At 37.8% G+C, this 24,414-nt stretch overlaps 2 protein-coding genes across 3 annotated transcripts; both read right to left on the minus strand.

The window, feature by feature from the left end:
• Positions 1-469: 469 nt before the first annotated feature.
• LOC144630195 (uncharacterized) lies at positions 470-23,855 on the minus strand. Of its 2 annotated transcripts, XM_078488516.1 has the most exons (20): positions 23,714-23,855; positions 23,499-23,567; positions 22,198-22,266; positions 19,745-19,870; positions 18,827-18,972; positions 17,869-18,040; positions 16,900-17,015; positions 15,798-15,918; positions 13,262-13,381; positions 13,033-13,179; positions 11,931-12,155; positions 11,215-11,408; positions 9,539-9,646; positions 8,647-9,000; positions 7,683-7,929; positions 6,986-7,308; positions 6,789-6,881; positions 2,893-3,106; positions 2,333-2,541; positions 470-1,023 (listed from the first exon to the last, which is right to left on the minus strand). In XM_078488516.1, the coding sequence occupies exons 1-20, from the start codon at positions 23,778-23,780 to the stop codon at positions 910-912; spliced, it is 3,234 nt and encodes a 1,077-aa protein (XP_078344642.1). In that variant the 5' UTR covers positions 23,781-23,855; the 3' UTR covers positions 470-909. The 2 variants fall into 2 exon arrangements, with proteins under 2 accessions (XP_078344642.1, XP_078344643.1); XM_078488517.1 differs by lacking the exons at positions 23,499-23,567; positions 23,714-23,855 and adding an exon at positions 22,412-22,553.
• Positions 3,654-4,654, minus strand: LOC144630255 (uncharacterized). The gene is made up of 2 exons (XM_078488594.1): positions 4,423-4,654; positions 3,654-4,106 (listed from the first exon to the last, which is right to left on the minus strand). The coding sequence occupies exons 1-2, from the start codon at positions 4,534-4,536 to the stop codon at positions 3,723-3,725; spliced, it is 498 nt and encodes a 165-aa protein (XP_078344720.1). The 5' UTR covers positions 4,537-4,654; the 3' UTR covers positions 3,654-3,722.
• Positions 23,856-24,414: the final 559 nt, after the last annotated feature.

A 24,414-nucleotide genomic window follows, 5' to 3' on the forward strand; every position in this document is an offset into this window, starting at 1 on the left:
CACAACGCCCCCCGGCCAGGGTGCGAATCCAGACCACTCGATCCCAAACCCCACCGTACAAACCATTGGGCCACCACGCCCATCGACTATAGTTACAAGCTACTGGTCAAAACCAAATAAGACGTGTAGTTGATCTTTTAAACGCAGATTAGAGTGATTTTCGTTTGACCTCGAAATGGATTGTTAAGTGGTCATTACATTGTTTTATCCGCCACAAGTTAAGAAGATTAAAACAAGGCCTCACTACAGATATTTTAAGCCAATGGGACAATGCAAGTTTGTAAGTCATCTGTGACTTCTCCATTCATTGCTAAATGTTTTCAGAGATGTTTCAGCTATTTTAACTTCACTTTTAGTCATATGTTTGAATTATTTGTATGTATGTTAAAAACACATTAATGTTTGCTAGTTATCTGGGCCGAAAATGAAACTGTGTGGAGGCAAATAAACCATACTTCCTCAAAAGTCATTTTATTCCTGATTAAAGGTGTTTTTAAAAATGAAAAGCAATTGATCTCAGATGTTACAAAGCCTGTTAACAGTGCCTGGCTGTCTTGCCACTAGACACCATAACCATCACGACGGCAGCATTACTGTCGCATTGTATTTTGAGACATGTTTCTCGATTTTCAAAATGAACGATTTTACCGTGCATTTGACATTGTCAATCAAACACTGCCAAATTCTCAAAATATCTCGGAAAATATATGGGAACAAGCAAGGGCAAAACGGACATAAACACTTGTAAAATAAATCAACAATCAGTTAATAAGCCATTTATTGCTACTTCACGAGCTCTTTTCTAAAGTCCTCCTCACCACTTGAATTTGAGGCAAATAAATGAACAACAAATAACAAAATACAAGGATAAATATGCACGGAGGGAACCAAGTTCTCGCTGCGGTTACGTCACATGACTGCGGGTAGAGGGCTGAAACAAGTGCGATCATCTGGCCCGACAGGGTAAACCTCTGACCAGTAGAAGAATTGAGCCCACACATTCATGGTGTTAAACCTGGCGAGCTGCAAGGTAAAATAATAATTTATGAAGCGAACGTATTTACAGCATTAACTTGTTTAACTAGGTTGTAAGCTGAGTAATTTTCGGATACTACAATACAAATAAACAGTCATAAATAATAAGTCATGCAATGCTTTTAATTGCTCTAGCGCGAGATACCCCACTAGTTATTCCATATTTTAAGTATACACGCGTGATTCACAAGTGACGGAGTTGAAGTCTGAAACATGTTTCACCTAAACATGCTTGTTATTGCACTGTTCACATTACAGTAGTTTAAAACACGTTTCGTGTACAAGTTATGAATGAATGAATAAAAAACTTTATTAGAGTGTCAAAACCACATAGCTAGGGAAGATTTCCTTACTAATTTGGGGACACATGGTTAAAAGAAACAAAAAGTGACAATTAATAAATGAATAACAATGGGCTTTTACAATGCGTGTACCTTAATGCCAACCGTTTTTCTACGACTTTGGAAAACGGAATTTGAACTTCCAGTTTCGTTTGCTGTTTTCCTATGACTTTGGAAAACGGAATTCGAACTTCCAGTTTCGTTTGCTGTTTTCCTATGACTTTGGAAAACGGAATTCGAACTTCCATTTTCGTTTTTCGTTTTCCTATGACTTTGGAAAACGGAATTCGAACTTCCATTTTCGTTTTCCGTTTTCCTACGACTTTGGAAAATGGAAGTTCGAATTCGGCCGTTTTCTAAAGTCGTACGAAAACGGAAAACGAAAATGGAAGTTCAAATTCCTTTTTTCAATGTCATAAAAAACGAAAAAAAGAAAATTCCGTTTTCCAAAGTCGTGAGAAAACGGAAAACGAAATGGAAGTTCGAATTCCGTTTTCCAAAGTCATAGGAAAACGGTTGGCACTAAGGTACACGCATTTTTTACGGTACTTGCATAAATCTTAGCTTTTACACTTTAACCGAAAAATGCTCAAAATTACTATAAAATTTCCATTTCTTCTCTGGTTTTGTGCCAATTTTCAAGCCCTTCAGAGGAGAAAGGTTTTCAGGCGTTTAGCAAGGAGACAGTTTTTTCAGAATTTGCGCTCTCTTCGGTTCAAGAAAAATTGTTTTTGAATTTTTGTTTTGCATTACGATGCAATAGCTTTCGTGGCGATGTTCTACCAAATATTCTGCTTTCTAACCATCGCCGATAATTCATGTTGTTTCGCTTCATCAGCCCATTACTTTAAATAAACATTTGTTCTCTGCTCTTTTTTGGCGATTTTTCCTATTTAATGAAATTTTACTTGTGGAGAACCAACCATACAAATTCCAGATATGCCTTCATTACTCACATCCAGATCTCGACAATTCTTGTTGTTGAACCCAGCATAATCACAACCCAGGTTTTCATCAACTGGTACAGTCAATTCGTACGTTCCAAACGGGCTTCTACACTCTTCCGCGGCAAGCTGCTCATTTGCGCATACTCCACCACTAAGTGGGTGACTGCACATCGGTTCCCAGCGGTCGTCGCTTTCTTTCATGCAGAACAAAGAGTTAACTGCAAATAGAATACGATTACAGACAACTTTTTTTAACGGACACCTAGCTCTATAAGACGGACACCTCTGCAAGACGAACACCTTAGGTTGGTCCCGTCCCTGTCGTTTTAACTTAACTCCCTATAAGACGGACAGTTGGAGCCGTTCCCGACGGTGTCTTTTTTAGAGAGAGTTGACTGTATACTTGTACACGTTATTTTAACTCGAAGACAAGAATTGAAGGTCACAAATCTTAGCGTGTGAGACAAAAAAATGTTTGGTGCATCGTTTTTCCTTTGGAAACCTATTACCTTTTACCGTAAACCTCAACTAGCTATTCCACTGATAGTAACATTGTATTTTTAACTCACGGTTCCCAGATTTTTCTTCCTCTCGACATCTTGCCTCATCTAAAATGGCGTAGCGTCTGAAGTTCATTGTTCTGTTATTTCCCAAGGGTTGACGGTATTCCCTCATCTGTCCATTTCCATCCCGAAAATAAGATTCGCTTAGATGGCGAATTTGAAGATGAATAGTGTCTGGTACGCTTTGGGGCTGTTCGTCTCCTCCTAATTCCACATACAGCTGGAAGAATAAAAGGCAAAATACCCCAAACTTCAATCAATTTTAACTGTTTCTGGTTTCGACGTTTTTGCTTGTTTACAAGCTAAAAACGTAGAATAGGGGTTATGTGGTCAAAATTTGGAACCACATATTTGTAAACTCTCAAGGGACTTTTTTAATTTCTCAAGGGACTGTTTTAATTTCGCAGGGGATTACTTTCCGCTGTGGGTGATCTCGTGGAAAAAACGTGACTTGTCACATTTACAAACGTTATATAACAATTTTAAAAGTGACATGTCAGCTTTCTTATCTCAACGCACGTGTGTCTGAAAGGCGATCTATAAAAAGCGTCGCACAAACAATGGATTGCGTAACTAAAACACGAATAAATAATCACTAGCACTTACATCGTTTAAACCATAGTTAGTAGAGGGAGACTGGTTAGGAAACCCGCAAACTTCAAAGAAGCATGTCTTTGTTTACGATTTTCGATGTCACGTGACATTGACCCTGCACACAACATTTCAAGATGGCGTCCGAATAGTAGTGCGAGTGTTGAGCGAGTTTCGAAGTCTTTCTATCGTGTTCTTGTCCGTTTTTTGTCTCGCTCAGTTTATAGATTTGAGAAAAAAGTAGCTTATAATGTAGCTGCATTTCGAGATAACCCTCTAAAGAAGCTTGTTGATTTTAGTGGAACCTGGGCATAATATTTCTCATAAAATTTTTCAGTGTCTCCATTCTTTAAGTATCCATCGTACAGTACTTGAAACACAGAAAATCCCTCAGTTTCGGTAAGCTGTGTGTATTCATATTTGCTGAATTCGTCTCGTAAGTCAGCATTGAAGACTTTGTTTTCTCTAACTTTCTGTACAGCATCATTCACAATCTCGGCAAGAACGCTTGGCGTAAGAGACAATCGTTGTTGTTGATCGTTGTGTTTAGAGTTTCTATGCCTTCGATATCCTCCACTAGTTTTGTATTTTTTCCCGCATTCGCTGCATACAATTTCTGTCGATTGAACCTACAATTGATACCAAAACAAATAAATAAGGATAGAAAACAGGAAAGACAGAAAGAGCCAAAGACAGCGATGTAATTTAAAGCGAAGTTTAACTACAATGCAAGGGCATATGCTAGCATAAGTTCGTCGTAATCATTTTCATTACGAAACATTTCCTTAAGATCCAGCTCGAGAATAATACCGATTAAATTTACCTTGAAGAGACAAACTTGAGGTTGTTGTTTACATGTATGTTGGCGCGTGAGCTCGTGTGTCACTGAAGATTTTACCGTGCTCCAGCCAAAACAGTGGAAAAAAATTCTAGTTTTGTACTTACATCGCTTGCTGAGCTTTCAAATTGTTCCTGTAACCCTTCATCCTCTTCCAAAATACCCAAAATAGCATCGAAATTTTCGCCAAAGAGGTAGAGATCGTCAATACCGCCCGCCATCTTGTTTTGAGTGTGCAGGGTCAGTGTCACGTGATGGGTCAGTTCAACATCAGCGAGCCGCTATTGTTTTGATCCTTTGATGTTCGCCGAGTTTCCTAACCCGTCTCCCTCTACCAACTATGTTTAAACATTACAAACGTCAAAAAAAAAAACATACCAAAAAACTCGCTCTTTTCAAAGATATTATTGAAGTCAAAACAAATGGCTTCTTTTAGCTTAGGAGCGTTTAAATATTAGGCCAAATTTGGTCGCTACATGCAAGCGCAATTCTATTTCGTCATCAGCCTACAGGTCGTTAGGGACGAGATTTCGCGTTGATAGCAATGTTGCATGAATCGGCTTTACAACATGCGATCGCATCTACGCAGTTCGCGTGGAATTTCAGTCAAAGACAGCAAAATTCTTTCGTATTTCATCTTCAAATATAATTCAAAAGCATTCACTGTATATATGGCTTTTGTTTAATCCTGGGTCTTGATTTCCGACCCTCGCAGAGCCTAGACAAAACGCAGCTTGAGTGTAACGATTTGTTTACGCTGCAATTATATGCGCAATGTTTTCCCCGACAGTAGTCGGAAATATACGTATTTTTTTTCGTGCTTTTTCGTGGAGCAATCGTAACGATACGGCCTTGAACACATTGAACAGCGGTCTACCTATAACAATATAATTCAAATATGGCGTCGCAAAAACAAACGAACGCATACTTTGCTGTTTCATTTGCTAATTTCGCTGCCGTAATCGACTGCCTCGAAAGGTCCTTGCAATTTTAAAGTATAGAATTGTCAGATCTCGCTGAAATTTGCACTGTTTATTTGTGTAATGTTAAGGAATATGTGTATAAATACCCGGCGAGGACGAGCCATTTTTGACAAAATTATATGGCTGCATTTCCTCCGCGAAGATAGGAAATTGTTAAACTAAACTACAAAGAAACTGTAATGATAAGTTCGAAGAACAATGCACAGGATAAACCTTCGACTCATCCTTCATGCAAAAACGTCGATATCTCGAAGAGACTTTGATTATAGTTTCTGTGTTTTGTGCAGAGTTTTTAATTATGGGTCAGTGTATGCAATTCCTATTGACTGAATAAAGCCCTGGCTAATGTACGAGGCTGAGGATTGACTTGTGTGCTTGTCCTACAAAGAATGGCTTATGTTAACGTTGATGTTTATTTTTATTTAATACTTGAGGTAACCATGGGTTAGAAAAGTACGTGCCTAAATAAAGTGAAAGTGTCGTTTTGTGAGTGGCCTTGGAGCTAGGGAGAGGTCTTGGGCGATGAGCGGAGAAGGTACTCGAGCGAGTTGGCCATGCCATATCCTAAAAAAGGCGGAGATGAATGATTGAATGAATGAGTGATATAGGTTCTTATGCAAATGCTAAAACATTTTAAGAACATTCACGGGTGAATAAAGGTTTTTCACAGCGCACAGTTTTTGAAATGTCAAATAACATGCAATTTAAATATATTTCAACTTGTTTAAAAGCGACATATTGGGATGTCAGTAACGAGTAATAAAAATAAATTTTGCGTTCTAAGCTTTCCTTATGTATTTTTTTTTTCAATCCGAGACCTAACTGTATTTTCTATTGTCAAACGTAGTCGCCTCAGCCAAAAAAAAAAATGAATAAATAACATTACGGCAAGAGAAACACCCAACACTTCTTATCACACATAGTTAACATGCTCAGCACACACAGTTTACGTGCAAGTATTAATTTCAACTCGATAGCTTGAGCCGACAAGCGAAAAGTTCCTTAGACGTGAATCTGTGCATCCACAATCCTGGCTTCAAGTACGCTGTATATGTGTAATCTGTTCCCATTTCTTTGCATTAAGCTGACAATATTTCCATTTTGATGGAGCCCCGAACACAAGCGAATGATCTTCCATTGTGATCCAGTTCCACCTTGCTAAACTGTCCATTTGCTACACCTAACTAAAGAAGCCTAACTGTTCCACCTAACCAAAGTGACTCAGCTGTTGCACTTTATTACATAATCCAATTGTTGCATGCAGATTGGTTAAAATATCCAGCTGTTCTACTATAACTTTATAGGCCCATCTGAGGCACATGGCTTTAAGTGACTAGTGTTTTGCACCAGTACCTGGCCTTAGTAAGTAAATTAAAGGTCAATGGTTGCCGTGATTGATCTAATTTGCCCACCAATTAATAGTGATTACATTGACCCAAACAAAATTCAATGGTTGTGTGTTGTAACAGTTAAAACGCACTATCCAGTACCTTTAATAACCGAGCATTGTAACAGGACGTACAGCTACCAGTAGAGTTTATAGAAAACGTCGTGGTGCCATCGTTGACTAGGTCCCGAAAGATCTGAAACAAAGAATATATAGAAATTATCAACAAAATTGTGTTACATTTTACTTTTCTGACAAGAAAAAAAAAGCAAATAACATTGGAACATGCTTGCCACTTACTGTTGGGTGACTCTGATTGTTGAGAGTCCACCGCTGATTACCGGTGGTGTAAATGTTGTTGGTGTAACACTTAACGGCTTTAACTTCAAGTCTTTGTATATTTCGTAAAGCCTTCGTCAGTTGAATGACACCGTTTAGCTGTCCGCTGACCAGCATACCCCGCTGGAAGCCCTCTAGTGGATCCACAATGTTCCAGAGCGTGCGGAATTGTAAACCCTTGTACAACTCATAGACATTTTTCATAAAAGAATTCTCCATTTCCCTGTACACACTGAGAAGGTTATCCATGAAATTGACCTGCATTTCCTCCGTCAACGTTGCACCTTAAAAAGAAAGTTTGTTTATCATTAACGCAAATTATAGGAAAATAGAGCACGCACAACTTTACAGAAAAAGGGTCTTAGAGGTACGATATTTACTATTGGGTAGTAGGATTGAAAAGGACCTGGTCACATCCTTAGAAGGTATTTGATAAAAAGCATTCTGACTAGCTGATTAAGTATTGCGTTTCAGGTACCCTGATCGTGTCAACAACAAAAAATGTTTAGTTTTCGTGAACATGTTACGCGGACAATACCCGTAGACATTTTATACTTAGTGCTCGCATCTTCCGTCGCAACTTGCAAAATATCCGCGGATATTTATTACAATTCTGGTAAACCATATCATCGAATAAGGTTTATGTATCAAAATCAACCTGTTGCTCCAGAGACAGCTTGTAGCGACTGTTCGGTTTCTTCCAGTAGGGGAATATCAAAGTTATATCCTCCAATCTCATTGTCCAGATCCATAACTTTACCAATAAGGTCAATACGGGCAGCGCCATAGCTGAAGAATTGCTCGATCAATTGCTTCAGCTTTGCTACGTCTTGCGGTCTGGAGGCAATATCTAACAAGCACACCAACTGGGCAGCGAGCTCCTCTTTGTTCATTTCCAAATTGGCCTAAAGCAATACAATGATAATAATACATTGACTGAATAACTACACTTTTGTTTATTGTAGGAAATCTATCTGCCGTGGATGAAAAATGTGTCCTTTACATGACGAATCTCCGAAATGACGAAATACCTGTAAATTTTTATACTATTTAACTGCGGGTTAGCTCACATAAAACGCGCTATCGAATGAGCATGGGCAGCGACTGAGTTTCAACAGTTGAGTTTAACAGCGTTTACTTTGTAAGCAATAAAAGGCATTCGGCGGCTGCACAGGAAATTAGTTTGACAATCCCCACAAGATAGTCTAATTCTGTAAAAGATTATGATTGATTCCTTTGGGTTTTTTCCCTGCGTTTGTGCTTACAAATGGTTTCCTTTTATTACTTTCTACCCTTTCTAATATGCTTCATTGCCTTCTGAAAGAAAGTTCGTTTTAACCGCTGTCTTGTTTTTTCGACACATAATTCATTACGCAAATCGCACGTCGGCGGACAAAAAATAGCACATCAAAGAGGAATAAGATGGCTGCAGGTTGCATTAGCTTTTTTCTCAAGGTGTCAAGAGCCTTTCTTCGTTAAGATTGCATTTAAAACTCACTAAGGTACAAGTCCAGTCATCATACAAGAAACAACTCTCATTCCCTTTGCGCTCTTTGAGAGCTCTGGGAACGAGACATAAATAAGCTCTGGTAAAGCCAATCACTGGCTTTCATGTAACTAACCTGCATCACTTCCGGGACAGATTCAACATCGACCTGATCAAAGTCCAAATCACTCGAATCTTCAAGCGGTGTGTAAATTTCGCCAAATGTTAACCACTTCTCGAGTTTGTCTAAAATATCGTGAATGGAGCCCACTGGACACATTTTTCCCGACAGATCCTGTGCTAAGGTAACTCCTGAATTGATGAAAGCCAATGGGTTGCTTGTTGCTACGGCACTAAGAAATCCAACAACACCTTGCAATACAGCCATGAAATCATCGGCATTGAACGTCGCACTTGAGTGAGCCTCGCCTAACGCCGCTTCGATGTGTACAACGACATTGTTCATACCATTTTCCAGTTCTTGAATGGTCTGCAGAAGTGAAATGCTCTTTGATTAAACCTACATACCGTATTTTCTCCATTAAACGCCGGGTACCGAATAAACGCCGGACCTCCAAGTTGGAGTTGAAATTAGGCCCCTAAGCAATTTATTTACACGAATAATAAGCTGTAGGCATATAACCAAGATACATTTTGTCGAAAATAATGAATAAAAACCGTTGATTAATAAACACCGGGTTTGAACAAACTGCAGGAGTCAAATAAATCGAGAAAATACGGTAATTGACAGGTTGTAATATTCCCTATGGTAACGAAACGCAACGCGACACAACATAATGTGGCATTTGTTTCTTAGAATGCCTAGTAGGGTAACACATCCACGAGGTAGCTGTTCCTCTTTTACTAAGTTAAAATACTAAACATTAATTTCAAAAATAATAAATTTGGTAGGTAGTACACTGACAATATCCCCTGTTTAATAATTTTGTTTCTGTTGTTATCATCCGTTGACTTGGTAATCTACTGATCTTGGAAGTAAAGAGAGACTTTGGCTACTTCAGAGTTACCCTAACATAGAGCTCCTTTTCGGTCGTAGCCACCCTCCTTGCTTCTATTAACCTTTCTTTTTCAGTCTCAACTTGTTTTCGCGTGTTTTCAGACATGTGTGAAGCAAGCTGTGAAAAAGAAAACAATATAAGGCGATTTTAGCTACGGCACCATTTGACTACAACAGTTAAAATTTTTTCGGTGTTTCTTAAACTTTCTGTGCTTATCAACATTTCAGGGACATTCTGAGGGTTTCTCTTCAATTAAATTTTTGTCTCTTATTAGCAACACACTATATTTGGTGCTGTAGATGTAATGAAAAAATTCCTCAAGTAAAAACGTTCGTTGTAACTCTTCAATCACAATTTAATATTGAAGCCCATAAAACTAAATCCAATCTGAAGAAATGGGATCCCTTAATCCCCCTCCTAAGCTCAAAGTAATTCTCTTAATTCAGATGAGGAAATCGCACTACCTCGTCACATATTTCCCAACACCCCAAGACGTTGAGGCTATCGCTCTTTTTCCTATACTCTTCATCTTGCACATTTCATATATTTTTTGCACCACTCAAAACTCTCAGTTATATTTTAGTTGACTTGTAAAATAATGCGATATACATATATTTATATTTTTGGTTGTTTTTCAAATCTTGGTAACACTAATATATTTAAAACTGTAAGCTATTTAGATTAAACTTATTTATTTATTTATTTTTTTAAGTAACGTGCTGTATTGTTAATTAAAAATGTAAAGTGCTGTAAGTAGTTTTATAATTATTGTAAGTAATGTTAGTATTGTAAGAAATGTTCGTTTGGTGAGACAAGTTAGTGTTAATAGTAACGTTGCTATTGTAAATAAGGTTAATGTTATAAATAACGCCAGTATTGTAAGTAACGTTAGTATTGTAACTGTTGTAAGTATTGTAAGTGATGTAAGTCTTGCAATTATAAATAAAAAAAGAATAAAAAAAAAAAAACATTACAGGGACAAAACTGAGATCTGTGTTTATTATCTAGACGTCCTGTGCAATTATACCCATAGCCTGGTTTTATATCGAACACACCATTCAAGAGAGTTGCACATACTGTCGCTTTTCTGCTAAACTCCGAGACAAACAAGGATGAGAGTTGATAGACTTCAAACTCTCGCTCTCGTTTTGCCCGAAACTTTCATGTTCTCTCTGATCGAATCTTATGCGCTCTCATCGACTTTGAATGTGCTAAAATTTCCATGAGTATCAGTTAGAGTTTCCTCTCCTTTTGTCGCTGAGAGCTGACGAATACTCTCATAAGAGTCAACTTTCATCAACTCTACCCTCGTTTGCCCCGGGCTTTAGACCAAAAGTCACTCTCTAGTATGGAACCTGTTTATTGTACAGTGCAAAGCACGTCATAGCCGGCACGTGGCTTATATTGGGTTTAGTGACTACGAAGAACCTATTGCCCACCTCTGTAAAAATAAACAATTATTTCGAACGTTTACTTTATAAAATCATAACTTTGCAAAGTTCTGAAAAATGTTTGGGAGTTATGACGAAGCTCATGCATCCAAATATATGTTGTCCACAAAAAGGTTCAAAATATAAATGAATGACTTGGAAGTTGGTGATTTTATAATATAATTTCGAAATATCGATGAAGCTGTTTAAACAAATATATTTCTAATTTTCGTAAATTTTACAATATTTACTTACCTGTTGAAAATTTTCATCGTTGGCTATCATTGTTCCAATGCTGTTATAGGAATTTTCATAGCTTGTTGCAGCAACTCGCATATCCTCGACAATCCCTTTGAGCTTTTCCCATTTAACTCTTGGAGCAAATAGTTCATTATTTCCAAAGTGGTCAAATCCTGCTTTCCCAAGATATCCAAGTCTTCTGTTTGCTTCTACAAGTGAAACAAGGAAAAAGCATGATAATAAAGTATAATGTTAACATGACAAGATATTTGGAGTCTAAACGTATTTGGATTACGTGGAAAAGATCTCAGTCCAAATATTGCACATGTATTAGTGTAGATTTTTATTGGTCGCATCTACAGCACCAAATTACACAGCATGAAAATTGGGATTAACGTGAAATTAAAGGTGGTTAAATCTGAAGTAAAGATTTTTATCCAACTTTAAACCATCAATTAAATGTTGTTAAAGGTGTTTAAACCGACCTTTACGCTACCGTGTGATTTAAAGTTGGTGTAAAGGAGTCTCTTTATCCGCATTTAAACTTGAGTGTAAGGCTGGCATAAAGTTCAGCTTTAAAAAATGTATAGGTAGCGTAAAGCTGATTAAATTCCAAATTTACGCCAGCCGTTTACTTGAGCTTTACATCACAGTAAAGTTATGTGTTCATGCGATGAAACCTGGTTCTTTTTTTTTTCATACATTAAAACAAAGTCAGCTTCACGAGTTACCTTTGTAAATCTCTATAGCATCGACTCTGTCGGCTGTAACCAGCGTAAGAAATCTTAAAACACGTCTTCCTTCGTCGTAATTCTTCGCCCACAGTAGGTCCTCAGAATGCCGCTTCATAACCTGAAGCAGCTTAATTGGAAAACTTTCCTTACTTGCCTCATCCAGAGGCCTGGACTGAATGTAGGTGTCGTCAATGGCTCCAGGCTCTCCCGGTGTGTCTGGCGCTGTAGCAAAACAAACATCAATCAAAGGTTTGCTCCAATACAGTAAAATAAAACGCCTCTAGGAACATAGTGATTGAAGAAACTGCTGGCAGAAATTTTCCATTTTAATACTCAAAAATATAAGAACCTGTTTGACCAATCAAGATCAAGCAGGTTCTTATATATGGGTTTAATACCAATGAGTTTGATTTAAACATAAATATATGTTATTATTCACAATGAATTTATTTCTTCCTACTTTATTTTTTTTAAAAGAAACCTACAAAGATTGTGTCACAAAATCTTTGTTTGTATACGCGCGTCATTTTAATGTAAGTCGATGAACGGGCTAGCAAGAGTGTAAAATGCTGTTTATTATTTCATTCTCTTTTCTTTTCTTATCTCATTTCATCTCATCTCGTCTCGTCTCGTCTCGTCTCATTCTTCATGTCATGTCATGTCATCCCATCTCATTTCAGTTTAAAAAGCAACCTATAGACTATCTAAAACTGCTGGAGCGATCTGTGGTCATAGCTTAAAATATAAAAATGGTTTAAACAGATCTAAAAATATAAAAGGATACTCTAAATTTTCGATCGCCTTCTGCGGTCTTCTTCAGAGAATGATGGATTTTGCAAGGTTCGAACCTTGCAAAATCTACAGACTATCTACTTAATGTTTAATGCCTTCGAGGTACCTAATTACAACTAAACCCCAACGGGTGTGTATCATCAAACCCTCACTTCTTAAATGGTTGTAGGGGTATGATTTTGCAAGTACCTCCGTACTTTTGTACGTCGTACACAATATTTCATACATAGGCAAGCAATTAAAAAATAAACTGGGATTTCTGAGATACAAATTGATATTGTCCCTTTGGTTTGTTTTGTTCTCTTACTATTTCCTGTAGTTCCCTCGTTTCCTCGAAGTCCGCGACCTGCCTGAGAGCCCTGCCCCCTATCTAAACATCTTTCTATGGTAACCCCTGGCTCCCACCGATTACTTTGACAAAGTCGGCCATGTCCTCCATAACTCCCAAGGCCACCTATAAAATACGAAAAAGACAATTGTCAAATAAAGCCCTATTAAAGTAGAGTGATAGAGAATGTAGCCACTGTCTTCCGCACCTAGCCCTCCTTGTCCATTAGTGGCCGCGACTGCACCATTCCCCCTACAAGCCCTCAGCTCCACATTTCCATCCACTTCAGACACAAGAACTTTCAGCGTTCCAGAATCCCCTCCATTTCCTTCAAAGAAATTAAATAAATTAAATAAAAGAGAAACAGCAAAAGCAATCAACAATTAATCATTATATAATAATACTTCAGCCTTGACACCTCTTTCATAAAATTTCTAATTAAACCAAGAAAAGAAGTAATCATTCATTTTCAGTGAAGAATGCACTTTTGTGATGGTTTGGTGGGCTGTCGTCTGCTAAACCCCTAAAACCTCCTGCCCTAAACCACTACCATACATACTGAAACAAAATACTTTTTTGCGAAACACACGCACCGATTAGTCTACGTTATATACTGGGACTCTTACAAACATCGCGTGTTTCTTCGAATTCCTTCCTGTAGACTCCGTGGCGAAAATTTAAAACTGAAAATTCATTACATTAGACTACTGGATGTCACAGCAGTTCATGTAAAATAATTCTTGATATGGCAACGCTGTTTTCTTAGAAAAGGTGACCTTACATCTCATAATCTGAAAAACCATTTCTTGGATTAATTGATAATATATGTGTATTAATCGATGTCTCTCTGTTTGCTGAAATTCACGTTTCTTACGTTTTCGACAAAAACCGTTAAAGTATCATGTTACATAACTTTAAGAGAAAACCAAAAGTATCATGTTACATACGTTTGAACAGAAGGGGAAGTGTCGTTTTTTGTTTCAATGTCTTACTGAAATCCACACTTACGAAAATTAAAATAACAGGCACTTGTTTGGCATTTTTGTAGATACGTGGCTTCGCAAAAACCACAAATTAATCCAAATAGACTTTGATGCGTCACAGCAGTCTAAGAGGGTAACAAAAGTATCATGTTACATACGTTTGCACGAAAAGTAAAAATATCGCGTTGACTGCTTCAAAAATCTTTTTAATAAACAATTAGCAACAGTTAGCATAAAAAAGAACAGTTCAAACGATTTAAAATTCTGCACTGAAGTATCGACTGATCGGCCGCGTGTATAACGTTTCAATAGGGGAAATCCTTCTTCTGGATGTAGGTTGTCACACGATTTAGTAGTTCGCTTTATAAAAAAAATCGAAATGCGTCACGATCAGTCTTTCGACAAGCTCGTAAACATAAAACAGCATTCAAACTGAAAAGTGAAGCCATGTGACTTCATTCTCAAGCGAAGTTATTATTATGTTAATTGATTGGCCATATTGCATTCTGCACAACTCTTTGAGTCTCTGAGTTAGAACAAGAGGTAAAACTGTACTGACACTGCAACTGCATGGTTCTTATGTCAAGAGGCTAACGTGAATAGCATGACATCGTTGGTCATGAAACTCGCAATTCTTTATTTGATGATACAATTATGAACTTGTTGGTGCCTTCATGCCAAAATTTTAAAGTAAACTCTCAATTCTTCGAAATTAAAAAAACAATAGTTAAGAAATGTTACTGAATTATTACCCAATTCAACCCTTAAGGCCTGCCTATACTAGGAATCAAATTTTACTTCTCGGAAACACGCAAATTATTTGGCCTATGGTCAAAACATTTTTGCTTCCCTGGAAGGAAACTTTGCTTCCGAAACTTATGTTGCCCAATTTAGCCACCCTGGAAGCAATGTTGACTTGTTTCGCGTGTTGCTTATTAAAAATGACTTCTAGCAACAGCACGCTCGCATTTTATGCGCGTGTGTGACATCTTGTTCCCGGAATATTGTTTCCTCGTTTAGCCACCCAAGCAGCAAAACATTTTCCTTTGCTTCCCGCTTTGTTAACCACCCGGGGGGGACTCCCATATCAAAGGGACGGGGATGCTCGTCGGAAATTTTGAAAAGAACCCCTAAAAGAGACCAATCTGGGCGTGGCTCAAGCTATTATAGACCCCTAAAAGATACCAAAATCCTGTAAAAAGAACTGATATTTGTATATTTCTTCGCATGCAACCCTAAACGAGACCCTGAGGGCTTAAAATATTGCCATTTTCCTCAGAACACCCTAAGCGAGACCCAAAATCCGAAATTCATACCCCTAAGCGAGACGACGAGCATACCCGTCACTTTCATGTGGAAGTCCCCCCCCGGGGGTTAACCACCTAGGAAACATGACAATAAACAATGTTTCTGCAACAATGCTTCCTACTTTAGCCAGGCCTTTGCTCCAGCCTTTGAAGTTCATAATTACAATACCAGATTTGCTATTAAGCCAAGAGCAAATAGCAACAGTGAGAACTCTTCTTTCTATTTTGTTTTATCAGAACTTTGGGAAACATTTCCAAAATATCTGAAACAACCGCCTTACACTCACTTTTATAAGCAATAGAAACTACACCATTCAAACATCCAATCTTACTCTTTCGAATAAATCTGCTTGTATTATACATATCGCTTAAATCACAGGCAGACCACCCTATGTGTTCGTGGTAAATAATTGTTCACATAAGACGAACAAATGATTTCAGGTCTGATCATTACCTGATCTTCCAGCATTCCCACCGTTGTCGCCGCTACGACCCTTCACTCCTTTATTACCACGTACATGTCTGCAACTGTTAGCATTTTGCCGACCACAATCGGAGGACTGTTTGTCAGCTTCCTACCAAAACAGAAGAAAAGCAAAAGCCGGTCTCGCTTTGAAAGCTTTGTAATTTAAATCTTTATAATTAGCGGTCGGTGAAGTGAGTGAACTTAAGAGGGGAGGGGAAGGGAGGGGGTGTGTAGTGGCGTGGGTGGTGTGCCCGTTTTTCGTCGTGCATAAAGGTGCATTAACTCTACAAATAATAAGATGGTACCGGACGAGTAACTGCCGGTCCAGGCGTCTGTAACTCTAAAACCGAGAAACGGATTATAAGTATTACAGCATAGATTGAATGGCACTCATATTCAAAACTAAAATGTGGAGCAAATGATTCGTCGAACATAGTCCCTAGGCCAACTTTTGTCTGCACTCTCAATATTTATCGCGTTTAAAAACTGTTTATTCTAGTATTGATAGGTGTTATTAACAACATGATGCAACTTATGAGCTTCATGAGATCATAATATAAAGTGGAAAAAGGGGGGTTACCTGAAAATAAATGAAATTTTACGAGATTTAAAAAAGGGATTAAAAACAGAAGAATTTTTAATTCTACTTCAAATTCTAATTCTAAAATCACATTAAATCTCTCATATTTATTATTTCTCCGAATTTTATCAATCCTTTCAGAAAAACTATCTCCTCCCAAAAATCTCCAAAATTTACAAAACACCGCAAAACATAGACATATGGGGAGAGTTAACGTTTTTGGATTCCTTGAAACGCAAACGAGATATCTCCGTTAAACCGATAATAAGCGTTGGATACAAAGATAAAATTCCGCCTTAACGGTAATAATTTTTATTCGAACAGCTGAAAGTATCTGGAAATTGAACTGCCCCTACCCCACACCCCTCGGTCACCAACTGACATTTGATACCTTTGCTTCAGATTCCGCGCCCAAATTGTATGCAATGTGAACGTGCGTTAACTCGCTGCTTATTGCTAAACTACGGCTGAAGAATTGCATGGAAAGCGAACATAAAAAACCTAGCTTACCACGGCAATGCTGTCTTCTGCATCCAGTCCGTCCCCTCCATCTTGTCCTCTTAATCCATCCCCGCCATTGCTAACAATTCTGAAGGCGCCATGCATAACGTCACCGAATATTTCAACTGAGAAGCAAACGATAACATTTCTTAGCTTAGCTACCGGTTTATAGCGAATCGACTTCTATATACTACGGGCGCGTTGTTTGTTCACAGTTCTGGAATGAGAATGGCCAGAATGTGAAACGCGCGCGTTTTTCTATGTATATTTCTATATATCTGAGACAGCATTTCGTGCGTTTTGAAATCAGTTAGTTAGGAAACAAGGCAGGTAAAATTGAAAGTAGCAACAACAATAATTCTGGTAACCTAGAATCACACAATTTGGTCCAAAATACACCACACGAATCTACAAATGGTGGACCTTCAACCCAAAGGACCATATTGAATGTAAATAGTCAAAGTACAGAAATACCATTTCCCGTAGGGGGGTGCGGACGCACCCGTCGCACCCCCGTCACTACGGGCCCGGTTTATCTGTTTATCGCTTGTTGACAAGTAGGATGTCCTCTGATAAATGGAATTTGAAATTATTTTGTCCGGCAGGTAATTTAACAAGTCATACATGTGTGTAAAGCGTAAGGCAATACTATTGAAAGAACGATGCTTCTTATTTGTGTTTTGAGTTTGCTGTCACATAACGAGTGACACAAAACAACATTTATTTAATCTATTTCCTACATTTATACTACATTCAAGCAAAAGATACAAAATATGATTTTGATTTTACGTACTGTGACTTCAACTGACAGAATTAAACTGACTTACTTGTGCTAATTCCTCCAGTTTTTATTTAAACCTCGCTTACATTTACAACAAAATCCATTTTTATCTGTTTGTTTTACTGGGTTAAATTCTGTCTCATCGAGACAATACATCAACATGCAACAACACAGGTATTTACTTCATATTCATTTACCTCTCGGTCCGTTAAAGCCGTTTTTACCATCTTGTCCCGGGCTAGAAGCTGATGGCTTTGGGTAGACTATGCCCCAGCTCGGCGCAGAAATATCTAATTCACTTCCAGTTGCTCCGATTATTGAGCGTGTGAATATTTTTAAAGCTCTAAGACCAAACAGTTGAATAGAACCCTAAAACAGAAAAAGCAACTGTTACTTAGGCTTTTTACATGTAAGTGCATAAACCCTTAACAAAACTACTATTCTCAAACAATCAATCACTCAATCAATCAAGAGCAAGCTTTAAGACCAAACAGCTGAATAGAACCCTAAAACACTGAAGAAAGCAGCTGTAACTTAGGTTTTTACATGTAAATGCGTATACCCTTAACAAAACTCGCAAGTGTTTTCTAGCTTAAACAATTAAGGAAAACATACTATTCTCAAACAATTAATCGATCAAGCAATCAAGAGCAACGCAAAAACCAATCGCTCACCCTCGATTTCCCGCGCTAGGCACCTATGTATTGGCTTAAAGCCTTGTCTTGTGGTGTAAGATTGGCCCGAGTTATTTACTTATAATGCGCTGACTCTTTTAAGGCGGAAGTACACTTAAAGGCCGTTTATTCACCGCTTAACCTGGGTTTAATGCAATTATCTCGTTCGCGTTTAAAGCAATTCAAAAACTCTAAGCTCATTACACGAATCTATGTTTTGTGAAGTTTTGTAAATTTTAGGTGATTTTTGGAGATGTTTGGGAGGAGAATAAGTAAAATTTAGAGAAATTAGAAATTTTAAAAATATGATGTAGTCAAGAGAATTGAAAATTTGAAATTGAAGTTTAAAATTGACGGATGGCCACCAAACAGTTCGCTGACAACTGTCTGGTGGCGTTCCAAAAATAATTTTCTTTTTTATCCCTTTTTAAAACGTCCTAAAATTTCACTCAAATTCGGGTGTACCCCCGGCTTAACTGACCTGTATATATACAGTGTCCGCCTGAATTTCCAATGACACTGGAGAAGCTTCAGTTTCTCTTGTGTCTGAGAGATCTATTTCTTTATCTAGAAGTAGCTGTTTCAGAAAATCCATGTAAATCGTGCGACCTAGAACACGATAATGACCTGGAAAGTAATCAGCAACACAAAGACAGTTAAACGAGATATGTGGATAAGGTAGAAGATCTAATATAAATAAATGGTGTTTTTATCAAGGCGATTCGCCATTTTGATTCTGGTTCACCAAAAAATAGAAAATAATTAATTTTACTCAGATTGCCGGAAACAATGACCGATTAACGACCTTTTTACCCAGACATGCTGCAAATAGTTACTGTTTAAACACAAGCAGCGCTTTTAGAATAAAATAACATTTCAATCTAATAGAACAACAGAAATAGAAATCCTTGAAAATATTTTGTGATTAGGCAATCATGTGACTTCATTATATTCCATGAAAAAACACCGCCTGTAATTAAATTAAAACCATTTTTTTAAACGATCGAATGAAGATCGAGGCAAATCCGAGGATGTGTTGATTGTACAGCAACAAATGCAAGTTCATAATTCACAATTTAAGAAGCAAACTTGTTAGAGCGGTTTTCACTTGAGAGTCGATACTATTTTTTCTTGCTTTCCCGCGCTTTGTGTTGGCTAGGTACATGTACTTGCTTTGCGTTTTGATTGGTTCACTAGATTGTTTACGTCCCTTGAGACTGGCCAGAGTGATTACTTTATGGTTTTGGTTTTACGACACTCGATTGAAAACCGCTCTATCACTCGCGTCGTTCTTAGTAATTGACGCAGTTTTGCATTAATTTCTTGGATTGCAATTTTTCTGGGTGTTACAAATCATTGCATTTCACTGATATAAAAAAGTGGAGAGGCAGTGACACACCTTCCTGAATCCGAACAACTTGTACAGAGTCTAGCCAGTTCCTGTTGGGGATGATTGGATTGCCACTATATGAAGTAGTTCCTAATCTCGCCGTTGCACAGCCATTACTGACCGCGACATTCGCGTCTGAGGACAGATGGAACAAATTAGGGACTAAATGACGTTTAATGTTCGGCCGAGCTAGAGCTTTTATGGTGCATTACAATAACTTTCACTATGACTTCAACGAAAAAATTCTACTTTATTCGTACTTATTTTTTCGGGAACTAAATTTCGCGAAAATATGAATCAGACTTCGCAAGATTTAAATTTCGCGTTTGGCAGAAAAATCGAGAAAAATCGTGAAAAATCGGCGTAATCTATCCTAAAGCCATATATGTCACAATGATATTGAACGGAACCTTAACAACAAACGATTCACAATACAATACACAGGTCAGCATTTGCGATTAAGTTTTGTAAGGGTTATTTTTAGGCAACGAGGGTATATGTGATTTATTCACCGAGGGCGCAGCCCGAGGTGAATAAATCACATATCGCCGAGGTGCCTAAAAATCACCGGCTTATTTTTCACATGGGCGAGGTATCAACAGTGGCTCAAACAATAAGAAAGATTTTTTTTCTTCGTTGTTTTGATGTGTGTGCGCTGAAATGCGCTGAAATGTTTTTCCCGACACACACTTAACAACAGGAAAAAGGTTCCGAAAAGACGCACTGGGGTTTCCACATTGTTAAATTATATAATAAACAGGTTATTTTTTCGTTTTTGATACGCCGACCAAAACAATCAATATGCTTGCCAAACAAGCTTAACAATAGATTAATTGTAATTGCCTGATAGTTCCGACAACTTTGTAACCACCTTTTTACACCACTTTACTGCAAAGTTGGCAGAGGTGAGCGAGTCTGCGAAGGAGAGTTTTTATTTTGCGACAAATCTAGGCAATAACTTGGAGAAATTGCTATCCTCAAAGAATCTCGAAGAGGACTGCGAAAACGCTCAGTTTAGCACTTAGCAGGGTCTCAAAGGGGTTTAGGGCTCCAGGGCTCTGGGCTAAAAAATGCAGGGCTCAAGGGCTCCAAGACAAAAATTTCAGGGCTCCAGGGCTCCATATCATCTGCATTCGTGCTCCGGGCTCCACTATGGTCTACAATCTTTAGGTATAAAAATTATTTTGCAACGCTAAATCAAGTCCGCAAATAAAACGTCCGCAATTCCGACCAAGAAGACGGTTATCATGTCTCCAACTATTTAAAAGTGGTTTGAATATTTAACTTGAATATCACTAAGGTCAATAATAACAAAGTTTAACAAAATGCAGTCATAAAACAAGAAAAAATGCAATTTGGGATCGCAAATGATCAAATTTCAAAACGCTGGGCTTTGGGCTCCGCTAAAAATTTCTTTGGGCTCCATGCTCCACAGCCAAAAAAAGATCAGAGCTCCAGTCAGTAAAATGATCGGGCTCCGGGCTCCAAAGCAGAAATTTCAGGGCTCCGGGGCTCCAGGAACCCCCCCCCCCCCCCCCCCTTTGAGACCCTGACTTAGGAGGCGACAGAAGGGTTGTTTAGCTTTAACCAGGCGGAAACAAATGGGAAGAAAACGTCGAAAAGGCTAGAGATATCATCGTCGAAGATGACAAATTAAAGAGCTGCTAGCCAGGAACAGCTGAAAGGATCCCGAAGAACACTAAAAAAGGTAACCTTTTGGTGTTTGAATGTTTGGAGTGTGTTAGCAACCGAACGGATTGAACTGCAACGGAATTCTGAAAAAGAGCAAACGTCGAGGCATGAGTACCGGAACGCATTTCTCGTGTTTTCAATTAAGCAATTGCTCAGTAGTATTTAAAATGTAACAACAGTCAAGGTAAAATAAATCATAACGTTATTAAAGTAAAGTTGTGTTTTGTTTGTCATGCGAGGCTTGTGGCTTTGCTACGAGGGGAATAATATCGTAATATTCCCCTAGGGGATTATCCCCTAGGGGAATATTAGATATCAGCCCCGCTCTCCCCTGTAACAATCAAAGCCGCCCCCAGCTTTTCAGACAGTTGCTAATTAGCGGGGTTTATTCAATATAATCAGCCTGGAAGAACAAAGGAAAACGAGCCATGTGAAAAATAATTTTCCTTTGGTGCATATTTGGTTGAAAGAGAACGTAAACATGGCTAAAAATGTTACGGATGCTAAGTTTCATAAGAGAATCTTGCAGCAAGTTTTTAATTTTGATTTATTCTTTGCAAATTTAAGTCCTGTGAAAATTATATTTGTACGAATAAGGTAGCAGTTTAATTTTCTAAAGTCAATGATATATTACACGTCGTACCCTATCTCCAGTCACAAACCAGTTTTAAATTATAAGGAATTTCTAGCTAAAAACACAATTTAGAGGTATTTGATAACATCATTGAAATTTCATTGTCTGACTGGGCAATAAATCAAAGTATAAAGACCTGACAACGAAGACTTGCGACTTTTTGGTATCACGGTTTTGTTTCCTTCATTGCGCATTTGGGCTTGAGCTAAGGGAACACAAAAAATATATTTACACACAGTTTTTAAACAGAATTAACCTCGTATAAACATCGGGTTATTGTGAGTTAAAAAAAAAACCTGTATTGCATTTCGTTAAGTAAACACGAGAAGTAAAATATATATTTGACTTACCTTGCACTGCGCTAAGCTGAAAAGTCAGTACAATAGAAAGCACCAAGATAAAATGGATTAAATACATCCTGAATATTTGACAGATGCAACGGAACTTAATCCAGATATATCACAAACATGTGAGGATCATGTCACATTTGCGACAAACTCTTCAACTTAATTTAATTGTTGTCGCGTTTACAAACTATCCACTTCACGAGATAAATAATTGAGAGAAATGTCTGGCATCCATGGACAAATGAGTTACGTACCCGTTGTCCATTCATGCCTTGCCTAAGGTTCTCAGTGTTAATGGACATTCAAGATTGCCGCTCAGTCATGCATATATAACATTTAAATATCATATAAACATTTCTCCGCTTCTACCCGCATTTATCTTCTGTCATCATTAGCTTTCCCGTAAAGAACCCTGCTTTCTTTAGGGTCCTTAATAATTTATATGTCTAAAAGCTATGAAAGTGTCTATAATTGACTAAAAAACAGTTCCATAAGCTGAAGCAAAACTATGGAGAGGAAGTGTCTTTGCCTTCTTATTTAACTAAATCATAACGTTATTAAAGTAAAGTTGTGTTTTGTTTGTCATGCGAGGCTTGTGGCTTTGCTACGAGGGGAATAATATCGTAATATTTCCCTAGGGGATTATCAACTTTAATAATCCCCTAGGGGAATATTAGTTATCAGCCCCGCTCTCCCCTGTAACAATCAAAGCCGCCCCCAGCTTTCCAGACGCTAATAAGCGGGGTTTATTCAATATAATCAGCCTGGAAGAACAAAGGAAAACGAGCCATGTGAAAAATAATTTTCCTTTGGTGCATGTTTGGTTGAAAGAGAACGTAAACATGGCTAAAAATGTTACGGATGCTAAGTTTCATAAGAGAATCTTGCAGCAAGTTTTTAATTTTGTGCAAATTTAAGTCCTGTGAAAATTATATTTGTACGAATAAGGTAGCAGTTTAATTTTCTAAAGTCAATGATATCGTACGTCGTAATTATAAGGAATTTCTAGCTAAAAAGACAACTTAGAGGTATTTGATAACATCATTGAAATTTCATTGTCTGACTGGGCAATAAATCAAAGTATAAAGACCTGACAACGAAGACTTGCGACTTTTTGGTATCACGGTTTTGTTTCCTTCATTGCGCATTTGGGCTTGAGCTAAGGGAACACAAAAAATATATTTACACACAGTTTTTAAACAGAATTAACCTCGTATAAACATCGGGTTATTGTGAGTTAAAAAAAAAAACCTGTATTGCATTTCGTTAAGTAAACACGAGAAGTAAAATATATATTTGACTTACCTTGCACTGCGCTAAGCTGAAAAGTCAGTACAATAGAAAGCACCAAGATAAAATGGATTAAATACATCCTGAATATTTGACAGATGCAACGGAACTTAATCCAGATATATCACAAACATGTGAGGATCATGTCACATTTGCGACAAACTCTTCAACTTAATTTAATTGTTGTCGCGTTTACAAACTATCCACTTCACGAGATAAATAATTGAGAGAAATGTCTGGCATCCATGGACAAATGAGTTACGTACCCGTTGTCCATTCATGCCTTGCCTAAGGTTCTCAGTGTTAATGGACATTCAAGATTGCCGCTCAGTCATGCATATATAACATTTAAATATCATATAAACATTTCTCCGCTTCTACCCGCATTTATCTTCTGTCATCATTAGCTTTCCCGTAAAGAACCCTGCTTTCTTTAGGGTCCTTAATAATTTATATGTCTTAAAGCTATGAAAGTGTCTATAATTGACTAAAAAACAGTTCCATAAGCTGAAGCAAAACTATGGAGAGGAAGTGTCTTTGCCTTCTTATTTAACTAAATCATAACGTTATTAAAGTAAAGTTGTGTTTTGTTTGTCATGCGAGGCTTGTGGCTTTGCTACGAGGGGAATAATATCGTAATATTTCCTTAGGGGATTATCAACTTTAATAATCCCCTAGGGGAATATTAGATATCAGCCCCGCTCTCCCCTGTAACA

This window comes from Oculina patagonica, chromosome 11 (assembly GCF_052425735.1).
Source record: "Oculina patagonica isolate OP01 chromosome 11, crgOcupat, whole genome shotgun sequence".
NCBI lineage: Eukaryota > Metazoa > Cnidaria > Anthozoa > Scleractinia > Oculinidae > Oculina > Oculina patagonica.

Excerpts from the sequence above, each read along its gene's own strand:
- LOC144630255 (XM_078488594.1), bottom strand. The coding sequence starts at position 4,536 with ATGGCGGGCGGTATTGACGATCTCTACCTCTTTGGCGAAAATTTCGAT. Across the intron at positions 4,107-4,422 it reads TTGAAAGCTCAGCAAGCGAT|GTTCAATCGACAGAAATTGT; the intron begins GTAAGTACAAAA and ends TATCAATTGTAG.
- LOC144630195 (XM_078488516.1), bottom strand. The coding sequence starts at position 23,780 with ATGTATTTAATCCATTTTATCTTGGTGCTTTCTATTGTACTGACTTTT. Across the intron at positions 9,647-11,214 it reads ACGATGAAAATTTTCAACAG|CTTGCTTCACACATGTCTGA; the intron begins GTAAGTAAATAT and ends TCTTTTTCACAG. Across the intron at positions 7,930-8,646 it reads CTGTCCCGGAAGTGATGCAG|GCCAATTTGGAAATGAACAA; the intron begins GTTAGTTACATG and ends GTATTGCTTTAG.